General features: G+C 45.9%; 1 protein-coding gene across 5 annotated transcripts in view; it reads right to left on the bottom strand.

The window, feature by feature from the left end:
- Positions 1–15351, bottom strand: part of NTRK2 (neurotrophic receptor tyrosine kinase 2) — a 335421-nt gene that overhangs the window by 190612 nt on the left and 129458 nt on the right. Inside the window, exon 12 of one of the 5 annotated variants that reach the window (XM_060609950.3) lies at positions 8285–13389. The exons of the other annotated variants lie outside the window; for them this stretch is intronic. Within the exon in view, the coding sequence (XP_060465933.1) occupies positions 13352–13389 (38 nt within the window). The 3' untranslated portion in view covers positions 8285–13351. Of the gene's footprint in view, positions 1–8284; positions 13390–15351 lie in introns of those variants that run through there. 5 annotated transcript variants of the gene reach the window in all.

Genomic DNA, 15351 nt, shown 5'->3' with positions numbered 1-15351 from the left:
TCTTGGGGCGTCTGGGTGGCTCAGTTGGTTAAGTGTCCAGCTTCGGCTCAGGTCATGGTATCACGGTTTGTGAGTTCAAGCCCCATGTCGGGCTCTGCACTGACAGGTCAGAGCTTGGAGCCTGCTTAAGATTCTCTCTCTCTCACTCTCTCTCTCTCTCTCAAAAGTAAATAAATAAACATAAAAGTAAAACTGATCTTTTTTGTCTTTGGGACCCTCAAACTCCAGGGATGTCTGTCCCTCAGCAGATGATGCAGTAGCTTCTGCCTTTTCTCCCCACTTGCTGGATTTCTCTCAAGGGGAACAAGTTGAAGCTCAGAGGGTGTATTTTTCTATTTTTTCCCAACGTTTATTTTCAAGAGAGAGAGACAGAGACAGAGAGAGAGACAGAGTGTGAGCAGGGGAGGGGCAGAGAGAGTGGGAGACACAGAATCTGAAGCAGGCTCCAGGCTCTGAGCTGTCGGCACAGAGCCTGACATGGGGCTCGAACTCACAAATAGTGAAATCATGACCTGAGCCGAAGTTGGTCGCCTAACCGACTGAGCTACTCAGGCGCGCCTAGAAGGTGTATCTTTAAATGAAATACACGAACAGTTTTAAACTCTCCAAAGGAAACTGTGCACTCTAGGTGTGAATCATGCAAGATGTATAAACCACTGACCTATTTCCCAGAGAGATCCACCTCACCAGCAGCAGGGCGGCCATGTCTTGTAGGCCCAGAACTCAGCATTGCAGCACAGGGCATCCCCAAGCTCCCCCCACATCTCACATGTGAAATCCGCAAATTCAGTAAAGAGAAAGAACTTAGAGCGGGGAGCTGCCTCCAGCTTTTGGTTGCCCAGGCTGAGCTGTCTAGAACATTGCTGGTTCCAGAGCTCCTTCCTAGCTCCTAACCACCTGCCCTTCCTCGTCCAGAGAGCCATACCATCCTAGAGAAAAGACGAGCTGGGAGTGGGGTCCAACACACAACTAGTCAGGGTCTGAGATAATCTGAATTCTGCACATCGATCTCATGAAATAACATCTGAGAAAAGTCAGTAGGCACTGGACTTGACTGGAATCAGAAGATCAGGGTTCGAATTCTGACTTGATATGTGGTTCTCATTACCACTTGGCTTGGGTAAACCCACCACTCTGGAGGTAGGCTGTACTAGGCTCTGTTGGGTCCACCGCCGTCCCTGCCAGGGTCTCCTTCCTGGAGGACTGCCCTTAAACTACTGAAGCCTATTTTTGCCTCTTTTGACCCTCATCCAATGGCTGGTGGGTGCAAGAATATGAAAGCCCAGCTCTCAGATTTCTGGGGTGCAACTTACACTCCAGAGTTCTCCTTCCAAGAAACTAGGCCTGAAATCATCTTCCTGCTTAGCCAACCGTTCCCAGTCCTGCCTTGTCCACTCCCTCCCCAGGGTGCCCTGGAGCGCACCCTTAATAAATGCTTCCTCTGTGAATCTTCATCTGTGTCTGCTTCCAGGAAGCCTGGCCGCAGACCAGCATCTGCTCAACGATGCTGTGGAGGAACCGTATCTTGAGAGCGATGAGCAGAACATCCAGCAGAAGGGTCACAAAAGGCAAAATTTGGCAAAAGACATGTTTAGTTTGGCTCACAGAGGCTGTAAAAAATGTGAGGGGTCTTGCCAGCATGTAAAAACTGGGAAATGTCACAGAAAAACCCAGATCTCCCCTGGTTTTGGAAAATCGGATTTGGTGGCTCTGAGCCTGTGGTCTGACACAGCAAAGAGGTGGGGCAACCCGGGGCGGGGGGGGGGGGGGGCGGTGCTCTACCAGCGCACGAGCCAGTCCCCACCAGGCCACCTACCCGCCTACTCCTACATGACCTATCTAGGTCTCTGTAGCCACTGGAGCGGCCAAACCGTGGTCGAACACCCCGAAAGTACTCAGCAAAGCCTGTTCAACCTGAACAAGACATCATTTTTCTTGAAAGCAACTGAACCGTGGGAGAGCAGGGGTGGTGAAGAACCGATAAGCAGATGCGTGGCTCCCATCCACCGTGAGCGCTTTCCTCTGACCTGGCGAGGTGTGGACGTGCGCTGCCATGAACGCTCTCCTGAAAGAAGGTGAACCGGGAAGGAGAGCTGCCATGACAGGAAATTCGAGGGCGGACACAAAAGGAAAGGAAATGAAACCACTTGTGGTTTGAGCATGCAGGCGAGAAAAACAAAAACAGATCTTGGTTTCAGATGCCGTTTCGAGTTTTGCCATAAATAAAGGGACGGCTACAGCTCAAAAGTGGCATTTTAAACAGTTCAAAATGTTGACCTGCCCGGTCTGTGTACTTCTTTTTTTGTTTGTTTTGCTTTGTTTTACAGGATGATCATAGTTGAAGCCTTTTAAACCAAGATAACTGCTAGTAAGTGGCTTTAGGGAAGCAGGGGTTCCCTTGAGCACTGGAACTCAACCATCCAGGTGAGCGTCTAGGTCACTGTCATTTATAGGGAGATGGGGAGTCGTGCCTAGCAAGTGCATCGGTTAAGTGGAGGTCAGATGAGGCAGCACCTCTTGTCCAAGAGCATAGTTGACCAACGGCCGCACTATACCCTGAGGCCCACAGGTGCTCTGAAACCCATTCCCTCACTTGCACACGGTCCATGCTCCCCATGGGCTGATCCAGTACCGATGACTGGGTGTCGGACCGCATACTGAGGAAGACCCAACCTGGGAGCCGAGGAGCTCCTCTGATGACTGACTTGGCTCCACGACTCCCTGGCAGCCCCGCCCACACTTCCGCAGGGCGAAAGGAGCCTAGGGCACTGGACCTAACCTCCTTCCCTCGCTCACACGAGGTGTGCTCGCCCTGCGGCCCGCTGCCCCCACAGCCTTCCCCAGCTCCTTCCCCATCTTCTCTCACACAAGAGTTTCTCCTGATTAGAATCCTGGCAGCTTCAATCCCATCTTGGCATCTGCCTCTCAGAGGACACGTTCCGCATTTGAAAATTCCTCCTGCCTATATTCGGCAAAATCTGTCAACTCTACCCAATGATCGAGGCTCTCAACTTCTGTGTGGTTACATGAATCTGAAGAGGCAAGTACTTACAATGAGAACTGAAAATGAGCAGGCTTTAAGGAACTGGATTAGGAGTTAAGAGAAAGAGGAAAAGAAAAAGCAGGAAGAGGAAGGGCGGGGAGGAGAAGAAGGAGGAGACAAGTTTTTTTCACTTATTCCATTTTGACAACTTTCCACAAAGGAAATGGGCAGGGAGGTCCCCTGAACCACCACCTGCTCCCACCTCCAGGAAAAACTCTCAGAGACGTTCTGTGTTACCTGTCCTGCTCCAGAATGCCATCTGTTAAACTATTTGGGGATCAGATGTACAGTCCCTTAGAACACTGCTGGCCAGGAAGCCCTTTGTGGCCATAGTGGAGACCACAAGACTCTCATTCTCAATACCTCAAACCCCAACATCTCCAATTGTCATTTGGTGGAAAAGCAGGGAAAGGGAGGTACACTGCCTGTATGAGATACGTAAAACATGCCTTACAACCAAGAAAAGAAAGAACACAGCCACACACACACACACACACACACACACACACACACACCGGCACTCTTACTCTGCTAAGAGGGTTAATGTTAAAAGGAAACCTTCAGGCTGGGTATTTCATAATTCACAGCAAAATAGAAAAGAGAGACAAAATCAGCAGCATCGTTTATAAGCCCTGGAAAATGGAAGTTTCCAAGCTGTCATAAATAAGGATGGAAGCATTTGCCAAGTCAGAAATTTTGCCAAGTTTGAAATCCACTCAATCCTTACATCTTGGAGCTCAGAACGGAACACCAACCTTTTGAGATTTGTAATCATTTCTTCTCCGCGAAACTTCTTGCTATTTATAAAGAAGTAAAAACAAAAAGCAAAAAATACAATATGGAAAGTTTTTAAAAGGAGCTGGTTGGGAACATTACAGCACGGTGCGCATTGGGAAGGCAATAATGGTATAATGGTACAGATGGTGTATGTACTGGGATTAAATTCCTATTTAATCAAACAGGGCTTAAAGTATGCAATATTCTGTGTGTGTGTGTGTGTGTGTGTGTGTGTGTGTGTGTGTGTGAAAGACAGAGAATTATTGTGTCTTTCCTTGCTGGTACCTTTCTCTCTCTCTCTCTCTCTCTCTCTCTCACACACACACACACACACGCACACACACACAAACACACCATGTTTTTACTATGCAAATACTTCACCCAACTGATTCTACATTTTTAATGTGTGAAAAACAAAGAGAGGTCAAAGCATGTTTCTGCGTGTATTTGGCTTGTGTGGAAAGGGCACTACAGAAGAAGTAGAGAGTAATTATTTTTAACACAAAAGGGAAAGGGGCACCTGAGTGGCTTAGTCAGTTGAGCATTCGACTCCCGATTTCAGCTCAGGTCATGATCGCACATTTCACGAGTGGGAGCCCCACATCTGGCTCTAGGCTAACAGTGAGGAGCCTGCTTGGGACTCTCTCTCCCTCTCTCTGCCCCTCCCCTACTCATGCAATCACAGCATCAGTATTATAGATGTTACCATCACACCACAGCCCATGAGGCCAAAGATGGCATCTGTTCTGCTTATTGTGGTAGATCCTCCCGTGCTAGGCTCATGGTCTGACCTACAACTGATGCAATAAATATATACCAGATTTGGAATAGACCCGATGTAAGATGAAGCAAGATAATGAAGAATTTAGTCTACGTTTCAGTTGGGGTCATGTCAAGGAAAAAGAACTCAGTGCAAGTGGTTTAAATGAAGAGATGTGGGCACAATGTAGAGAGGTGTGGGCAAGTTAAAGGGACAGACAAGAGACAGTAAGACCCTGGAGACGGACCACAGTGGGAAGGCTTTCCCCTCCACAAGGATAGAGGGGAGCAGATGGAGAGAAGATGGAGCCTGTCCAGCAGGACTGCAGATGCGCAGGGATGAGCCCTGGTAGGGACAGACCTCGCCGTGTGGAACAGGGAAGATACACCCCTGCCCCTCCCCTCCACCCGACACCTGCTAGTCACCCCGCTGGTCAAACGCTTAGGGGAGCCGGCACACCACCACCCCAGGGAGTAGAACATGGCATGCAATTTCAGTGTTTACCGAAGGAGGGTGAGGGACAGGCCACTCCCCCCCCCTCCCCTAATCCAGGAGCCTAAGTAAACAGAAAATCCTTCAAGGGAGTAATCTTTGTAAAGACTGAAGCATCCCAGTAGTCCACGCCTTAGTTCATGTAAAAACTCAGGGCTCCTGTATGGCTCAAGTCAGTTAAGCATCTGACTCTTGACTTCAGGTCATGATCTCTTGGTTCTCGAGATCGAGCCCAGAGTCGGGCTCTGCACTGACAGCACAGAGCCTGCTTGAGATCCTCCCTCCCTCTCTCTCTGCCCCTCCCTGTTTGTGTTCTTTCTCTCCAAATAAATAAATAAATATTTTAAAATTTAAAAAAAAAGAAAAAAACCTGAGAGCACCCCCCAAAGGCAAAGCAGTGCTGGTGACTCTACTTCTCACCCCGGCTCAAATGTCTTTAGTGAAATGGCATGAACTTACCTGAAGCCTGATGCTAATCTTTAAACCAAGCAGCCACGGCCTACATTTTTATTTAGCAATTCAGTGCGACTAAACACCGTATGATGAGAATTATTAAAAAGAAATGAAAAGGTGTTAAGCACACAAGAGGTCTTTCCTTTCCTCCTGGGAAACACAATCAATATTTTAAAAGAAGTGGCTAGGGAGGGGGGAGGACTTACTGTTCATCAGTTTATGATTGCACAGAGATTTTAATTCAGTACACACAGGCCCCCGGGGGTCTTGTGCCGTGTGACAGGGGGCTTGACCAAATGACCGGGAAATTAGCGCATGCCCTTAGCAGTGTCTTTCAGTCACTGGCTGCCAGGTGAGATATTTGGGGACCGGAACATCCACAAGACTGAGCTACTCAGACGCTGTTCTGCCTCGCTGTGTTTCAGAGGCTAGAAGCCGCTCGGGCCTCTTCTGCCACTTGTTCCAATGTCTGGATGCTCTACCTGAAGGTGGCAGGATGCTGCGTCCTCAGACAAGCTCCCCTGCCTCACCCCCACCTCCACCCCCACTGAGGTGGATTCCCTTGCTGTTACTCATCGCAGAGTCAGGACTGCTCCAAATGAGCCGTGAGCACTCCGGTGCGAGAGCCACGAGAAAATGCATCTCGGAACAGTCAAAACCAATAAATCCGTCCTCGGTTACAATGGATGAAACAAACATGCGCTGGGCTTGCACTGGCTGATCAGCAAGGAACCCCTGCTTGATGCAACTTCTCTGTTTCATAAAGTAATATTTAGAAAACGTGTGCAACTCCCTATTGTGCCACACAGTTCTAAGTCGAGATTTGCACAGGCTTTGTTAGTCGCACATTTAAATAGCAGGAGGCTTACTGGCGTGGCAGGTGCCTTCACGATGTCATGGGTTAATCTTACAATTCTGCTTTTCCATGATAATAATCTCTACTCAACCTCTAGCTCCGGTAGGAGTGACCGCTGGGCACTTGCAGGGCCCCGAGGGTGCCACTTCATTTCCAAAGATTTTCATATGGATAATTGAAAGTTAACGTTAACGTAGACCCCGTTCAAATGATCCAAAATTCTGAATTAACAAAGTAAGAGGCAGACCATATTGGGGTATGATCTTCAACGTTTTTTCTTCCAGAATCCTCAAACAATAGAGTGTCACTCCAACTCACCGAACTATCATAATATAGGTCCAAACAAATTGTACTCTCTTATTTTATCAAAATAAAATCTGGAAAAAATACATGTGCAAGAACTGCCTGGGCAGAGTGAAGGCTCTAGGAGGAGAATCACTGTGACTCTGGAGACAGATTCACAGCCCAGACCACATCCAGAATGACCCAGTGAGTGAAGTTCCCTTCCACTGGACTCCATTATTTGCGCCCACACAATCGCCATATGGCCAACACATACAGATGAGTTGGGATTCGGGGCACGTACTGAGGGATACTGAGCATAACTGAACACCCAAGTCCATCAAAATATTTTTATTAGTGACACCAAGTGCCGCCCACATCAGAGCCCGGTGGGTGGGGGCTATTAACATTATCATCTCCGGGCGCCTGGGTGGCGCAGTCGGTTAAGTGTCCGACTCTTGATTTCAGCTCAGGTCAAGATCTCACAGCTCATGAATTCGAGCCCCACCTAGGGCTCTGGGCTGACAGCATGGAGTCTGCTTGGAATTCTCTCTCTCCCTCTCTCTCTGCCCCTCTTCCCCGCTCATACTCTGACTCTCTCAAAATAAAAAAATAAACTTAAAAAAAGTTTTATCAGCCCGTGAAGAACAGAGCCATGAAATATCTTTCCCAAGGTCAGGTAGCTTGTGAGTGTAACTGGGATTCAAATCTGCACAGCCTGGGTTCATTGCCTACTGCCTCAAATTATTACACAACCTCCGAATCCCCAATGAGACCTGTTTAGAAGGGCGTTTAGAAAAAGTACACGTCACCAGCACTAACCAGGCTCTCAGAAGAGGTCAGTGTACTTGGGTTGATGAGACATCAAGTCACACTGGATCGGTTTTTCCAGTCCCGAAGTCTTCAGTGCAGAGCAAAACCCTTTAAAGGTCACCAGAAGGTGAAAGCAGACTCAAACGAATCCGAGCTGGGGTCCTACAGACCTTCCTTTTTGGTCCTATCCTAAAAGGGGAACGTGAACAAGAGACGATCCGGGGGATGGAGGCAAGAGGACTGTGAGCTGTGGCCACCACCGCGCTCACAGCTGTGGTTGGATGGCGTTGTACCTCTCTGTGCACTTGGCTTCCTCTCTGTTGCCTCCATGAAGGCACAAGCCATCGTATTCATCTGGCTACAAAGTCACCGAGAATGGAGGGACAGAGCACTGAGTGTGTCCCCTTGCTGGGACCTGGGCCATTCCAAGTTCTTAAAATACCAAAGGTCTTTCCCACAGAAGGTAAGTTGTTTTCTTCCTTCTTTCATTCCCTTGAACTTTGTTTGTTTGTTTTCGAGGATTGCCTCTTAGCCAATGAAAACATATCCAATGCAAGAATCAGTACACAGTAAATGTATAATTCACATTGATGGGAATTTTAAAAGTCCCTTTTGAGGGACAGGAGATGTATTCCAGGATCTATATAGTGGGTCTGGGACTCCCCCAAAACTCTGAGTGACGTTTCTCACACTCTTTCTTCGGACACCTTTAGCCTTGAGCGTTGCCAATGCCACACGGGGTGACGGTATGTGTTTGAGGAAGAGAGAGGTTTGTAAGGCCCTACACAGAATGCAAGACACATGGAGATGAATTATAAAACTTTATTGGCTTGTTAAAAAAAAAAATGAATGAATTCAGCAAGTACATTTATGGTCTATCCACATTGTTAAAACAGCACTTAAAAATAAAATAAAAATGATTATCCATTATTTACAGGAAACGTGAAAAAAATGACTTTAAAACCTGGAACATTATGGGGAAAAACGGGGCATGCTGATGATTCACAGACTGCCTATGGATTACAGCAATACAGCAAGTGGATGTGAACAGGAAGTGAATGAAACCTGAGGATTTTTCTCTCTCTGGAATGTTTTATTATTTTTCCCTTTTATTTTCTTTTTAACGGTATTGGGGTATAATTAACAAGTGAAATTGTAAGGTATTTAAAGGATACAACGTGACGCTTTGATATACCTATACATCCTGAACGGAATCTTGCTCTTTTATATTTGATTATGCTCCATTCATAAATAGACTGTCTTAAAATAAAGGGGGCGAAAATCTCCGTTCTTTTCCTTTTCCTGCATTTTTTTTTTTTCCGTGAAAACTAAGGATTCAGACACAGCCAGTAGCAACCCATCTTGGGTGTCCGCTAATGACCATCCCAAGGCCCCACTGCAGCATTAGCCTGAATTAAACCCAGAGTGATCTCCCTGTCAGAATCAGATGGCCGGGAGGGTCCCTTGTCCCTGACGACCAAAACGAGGAAATGGGCCAACTGGAGTGGAAAGCCGCCTTCTGTGACAACTGTTTTCGTGTCACTCTCTGGGTTGGGAGTTCTGTTCACTTAATTCCGTCTGGCAGCACCCCACAGAAAGTGATATTCTTGCCCTGTCCGGGAGAGTCCTTAGCCCTCCCAGGGGCCCTTGAATAGATCTGACATGGCTGGTGGGCACCGTAGGTGTGTGCGCACAGCAGATACACTTAATGAAACGGTGGCCTCCGTTCCAGTTTCTTTCCTTGGAGTCCAGTCTGCAGGGGCCCAGGGGGCCTCACTGACCCTGGCCTGACAGGAAGGGCACAGCCCACGTGGCCTGACGCAGTGAAGGCCTTGCATGACACAGAGTCCTGTCTTTCCAGTGCCCCCGCCTCTGCACCTGGTCTGGACAATGCAAGACAAAATGAACATCTACTGCCGGGTGAGGGGACTGGGCAAAAACCAGGGAGAAGTTCTAGGCAGAAAGCCTAACAGTGCAAGAGTGCCTCATCCCGCTCCGCGGTGGCACGAGAGAAGTTACTTCAGGCCCCGTTCGTGTTTGTTCCCATTTTGCAATGAACATAAAAAGCGTGTGCGAAGCAACCAAGAAAGCAAATAAAACCAAGCCCTCCTGTCATGGAGTCAGTTTGGATTGCTAGAGGGACAGAGAAGTCAGGGGTTTTAAGCAGATCACGAGACCAGACAAAGGAGAGACAAAGCAGGTGCACCTCCCTCACGCTCACCCTCGCACGGGGCCCTGAGCTGACTTCCTGCCTGTTGGCCTTGAGTCCTTTGCTCCTCAGACTGGTAACCATGGCCTCTGCTCTGCGGGAGGCAGAACCTGGAGCCCTAACCACTCTGTGTGACCTTCAGGCCAACCCCCAAGGTGCTCTGAGATTCGGGGTGGAGCTGGGACTGTGTCCTTCTCGTCTGTGCCCCCTACTTTTGGAAAGACACTCAATGGGTCAAAAATGAAATGGGTCTGGGCTGGAAGACCAGGAGTGAAAACCCCGGAATCGATGGTCTCCGAAGTATGTGGGGATTCATTTTTTCCTGTGAGGAAATTCACCTTCCTTGGCCTCAAACCAGGGTCATCGGGGATGCCAGTGGGAGTAGTTTCTTAGTCTGTCCCAGCTGCCTTACAGGCTCCCAGGGGGACCCCATTCAAAGTACGGGCCCTGAGCCATACCTCTTGAGGTGGCACACCTATTTTCCGTTTACCAATGGCCACACGGTACGTTAAGGGCCCATGAACGGGGCTGTGTACTTTCCCACCTGAACCCAGTTACTCCCAAGTGGGCCAGGCGACATGGACACTGGTGACAGTAGGCGATGTCAGATAAAACAGGAGGAAGGGCTTGCTAGGTTGTCTCTGGCCACGCAGAGGCAGGGCCAATCGGGATGGAGGGAAAACAGTGCCGGAAGAGAGTCCCAGGCAGGGTGACAGAGCCAAGGCCCTAGCTGGTGGAGGTGGCAGGAGAGCCCCAGAGGTAAGTGACATGCCAGGGATCACTGGGGTGCTAACCTCAATGATGGGAAAGCTCTCAGTGGCGATGCCAGGAAATGCGTTTGCAAAGGAAAGGTAGTAGGAAACAGTGAGAGAACAATGATGTCGCTTTAAGACAAAAGTAACAAACGGGCAGCCCACAGTTGTTTTGTTGGCCTACATAATGTTTTAAAAATAACTGAGCCAACTTTTTAAAAATAGGGACATTTCACATAAAAAAAAAATACAGACTTCAAGTTTCTCTTAAAGAATCAGAAGACTGGGGAGCCTGGGGCCACATTCCCCGGTCAGCAGGAGTCGGCTGAGGCTGGGTGACCGCCACCTCTCTGCAGGGATGGGTGTCTGCTCACCCAGCACGTGTCCTTTACGAAGGGTACCTGCCTGGCGCTGAAACGCCAGGTCCTTGTGGGGGCGGGAGGCAACAGACTCAATTTCAACAAAAATGCCTCTTGTCCTTTTCTAATGCTGAAAAAATACATGATACGTGTCATTAGGAAGCTGTAAAAAGATTTCTTTTAGGAGACATAAAAAAGCAAAGGATGAAAGAGGGTTGGTCTAGAGTATAGAAATGAGAAGATATGTCACTGGCTGTGGTCTTCGGGGATTAAAGAAAAATGAAAACCAGGAACACAAGAACCATATGAAACAATTTTCTAATAGCCTGCTGTTTTCATCGTTCCCTAGGAGATGTCAACTGCTCTTTGATATATTAAATTGCCTTATCTGTCCACTTCTCTACATTTTAAAACAAAAATCTACCCTGGAAATCTTCTAGCTTTTGAGGACAAATATTCTTTTCTTTTCCCTTTCAGTCTGGGCAATGCACAAAATAGTCCTTAAACAATTCATTGCCTTTTTCTGGTTCCACAGAATCAAATAGAAAAGGTTTTGTGAAAAAATAAATATATAAAACTTGCACCGAATGGCCGATATTTAAGAATGCTTGGTGTACTGCTCGACTCTCAGTGTGAATTTCCTTTTTCTTGCAGGGTTCGTGATTTCTGCAATTAGCTGGCCTTTTTGCAAATCAACAACTTTGGGAAAGATCAAAATCTAAGTAGTGACAGGAACTGTCATTCAGCAGCGAGCAAGAAAATGGGAATTCAGAGACTATTCAGGTCCCCCTACCCCCACCAAGGGCCAGCTGCTCTCCCGCTCAGATATGTCTTTGGAAAGAAAACTTTTGAGCACAAGCAGCCTGTGTATGTTTTGAAGAAACTGCCCCTCTTTCAGGCATGGTTAAATGCTGTAATCCATAGGACTCTGTGAAATGTCTGTATCAAGCAATAACATATTTAGTGGCTAATGTAAAAGATAACAGTATAAAATATTCATCATGGATCATCTTTTTATATCAGTTGGTGCCTAAATGGATCCTGGTTTATTAAGATTAACGCCTTGGTTACACAGGATGCAAAACAGTGTTTCCAAACATGTTGGACTAGTTAAAAATCTATAAATCCTTAAAGCTGAACTGCAAAACTTGAGTAACTATTTCCAAAAAAAGATTTTGTTTTGTCAAACGCCAATAAGTTTCCAATCCAGCCATGGCATCTATGAGCATGCCTTAACAGTCAGAGCTGATTGCATTTTTAAGCAAAATGGTCCAGGCCTGGCTCCCGAGTCCCCCTAAGAAGAAAAGTGTGAGGTGAGATGGGGCAAGGGCAGCCAAAGTTGGCCGCAGGACAGGGATGCTACCTGGCAGATACGGACCAAAGGTCACTGCAATGGCCAGATGAGTGACACAGGTGTCCGTGCTAGGACTAAGGCTGGGGCGCAGGATTCTGTATCTCCAAGGCTACCCTCTCAGCAACGAGGCTGGACATGATAAACCACATTCTCATTACCTCTGTGCTGCTGGGGTCAGGAAGAGCCTTCCTGCCCATGAAAACCAGCAGTAGTGTAGGATGTAGTAGGGGACTATCCTTCTTAGAATATGGTCTCCTGCTCCCAGCAGGCCAGCCATTCTGCCCGCAGACCTTTTCAGAGTAGAAAAGCTGTAGTTCTGTCATGGGAACAGCATGAGATACTGCGGCCTTCTCACTAGGAAACTTCTAAAAAGCAGGTGGATCGCAGGGGGCGAATAAAAGGACATACGCACCATATGTGTCTATTTCACTCTTTCAGTTATCCTGAAACTGACTATGCCTAACCTAAATCTATAGCCCCCTACCGGAGAGCTGCTTTTTATTTTTTTTTCTGCCTGCTAATAAACTTTACAAAAATCATTAGCGTTGATTGCATGACTCTGGAGTTTTATCGCCAGTGAAGGGAAGAACCTCTCGGTGGGGTCACCAGGTCCCCACAGCGATGCCCTCAACTCTTTTAGTCACTGCGCTGTAGACGGAAAAGTGAAACTTTCTGAATTCAGTTCTCATTAAACGTCAACAGAAAACGATGCTAACCTACGTGTTAGATGGAGATTAGGCTGTTTAGTGTGTTCTTATACCTGTCCCTAAATTTAGATTTTTTTGTTTTTAACTTTGCAGTTCACCTTTAATCAACAGAAACAATAAAAATCAATACATTTCCGGTATGGTCAAACCAGCACACCTTTCAGAAGAGATGCATGATCCAATGGAATTCCATTTCAGTTTTGTATTTGAACAATTGTAAGAACAAAAGAGGAGCATGAGTTTAAGATGTTTTCTTGAGTGTTTGCTTAGCTGCCTGTGAGCTGCCTCTGCAATGGTGCTCCCCAAACACAGCTCACAACATCTGCAGGCTTCGTGTGGTACCTCCTGCAAACACCACGCATGTCTACCAGAAAACCCCAGCTACGCGGCACCTCCCAGGAGAAGCCAATGCCCGTCCCAAGAGTCCAGCTTACAAGGCAGCATCAACCAACAAGCACCAACCGCCCCCTTCTCTGTCTTTTCCTTTATTTCAGCTACCCATCCAGTGGGATCTTATGAAACAAAACAAAACCTAAAAGAAACACAAAATAAAACATAAGTCATGCTCAAAACAAAAGTCAATGAAAATTAACATACGAGTATAATCACTTTTAAAAGAACATAATAAATAATCAAAATCAAGACACAACATGGAATATGCTTTAAAACATAAAGTAACATATGATAACAGAACAGAAATTGGGAGAAAGTGTGCATCTCATTATCAAGCCACTTAGTTTTAAACTTACAGAAAACACAGGAAAGATATGCAAAAGGTTTCTGCACACAGTTCCCACCCACAACGGTGTAAGATGTTAACATCTTAATTTAAGGAGGAGAAATCTGTGTACAATATAGATGACCCCTGGAGAATTTTAATGTATAGGGGAAAAAAATAAAACTCAACAACAAATATCTACCCAAATCCTGATCTTCTTTCCCCACTTAATTTCTCCAAATTATTTCCAAAATATCTGTTTAATTACTCAGCCACCAGATCAAAGAACTGGCTAGTTTTAGTGTGAAATACTGGGCCACACAAAGGTTTATATTCTTCTTCAGGAATCTTAATATAAATAATTAATTAATTGCCTAAATTCAATAGATCATACCATATACATGACACGCAGACATAGATAGATGGAATATCTATTATATAGCATATGATATACAGCATACAACATGTGGTATATTACATGTGTATATATATGTTGCACATATAAGACATATAGTATATATATTATATATTATATATAAAATATATATTATATATTATATATAAAATATATATTATATATTATATATAAAATATATAATATATCATAATTAATCTTGCAAACATTTATTGAGCACTGACCAAATAGTAGACACCACAGAAGATGATACAAAAATAAAGAAAATGGAGTTGCTTGACCTCAAATACTTAATTGCCCCACAGATGAAAAAAGAATGAGTAAATAGCTTGCATAATAAATAACAGCTAATCCGCTTGGTGTCAGGTGTTCTTCCAAGCTGTTTGTCCACATTAGCCCTTTTAAGTTCATAATAACCCTATGAGGTAGGTTCTATTAACACCTTCACTTTACTGATGAGAAAACTGAGGCCCTGGGAGCAAAGCAGCTTGCTTGAGGCCCAACAAGTGTGTGATGGAAAACAGACTCCAACCCAGAAGCTCTGATTCTGCAGCCACTGTATTGTGTCACTGCAGAGAGGACAAGATCCCTCCTACTTGACCAGGAACACCCAGTAAGAACAGGGGAGATTCATTACATACAATTCTGTGTGTAGTCTGCACGAATCTTCATCAGATCCCTAAGTGGCAAAATAGATGATGGTATTGTAGAAACCCCCAAGACATTTTCAAGTTCAGCTTTGGAAGGCACTTCTAAACCCAACCCTCCAGACTCTGGATCTTCCTCACCCTGGTGTCTGATCTGCCAAATGCTGGTGTCATCTGCCGCCAGAGCTGTAATTACCGCCACCAATCTGCATCATCATTTACAACAACCCTAAAAGAGTCTACAGAGCTTAATTTCCATGGCGCTTCTCTCTCCTGCCCTTCCAAGTCTCAGCAAAAGCTCTCAGTGCAGACGCCAAACATCGTTTATGGTTTTAATCACTCACAAAGCACTGAGAATTTAGGAAGCCCATGGTAGTGCTGATTAAGATGCCTTCATTTCAGACTCTAGTCTCCTTCCATAAGTTCAGCCTCCAGGCAAACATGAGCCACACTAGTTTAAGAGTGCACCGTAATGCACACAGGACAAGTGTACCAAATTAACCAAACACCTTCCCCTTCGAAGAGGGTGGGTCTCAAATTCCTTCCCGCTAAAACAATAGGATTAATATTAGGATATCAAGTTTGCCAATAAAAACAGAAGGAACTTGGTGATACAAATAGAAGACACAATCCCCAAACCAAAAGGTTTGTTGATTCAACATACTACTTTCTCTGTACATTCGGTTTTGAAAAGCTTTTGACTTTCAAATAATA

The sequence above is a fragment of the Panthera onca genome, chromosome D4 (genome assembly GCF_046562875.1).
Source record: "Panthera onca isolate mPanOnc1 chromosome D4, mPanOnc1 haplotype 2, whole genome shotgun sequence".
Lineage (NCBI taxonomy): Eukaryota > Metazoa > Chordata > Mammalia > Carnivora > Felidae > Panthera > Panthera onca.
The sequence above is the reverse complement of the archived record's forward strand: the minus strand, read 5'-3'. Positions and strand labels throughout refer to the sequence as shown.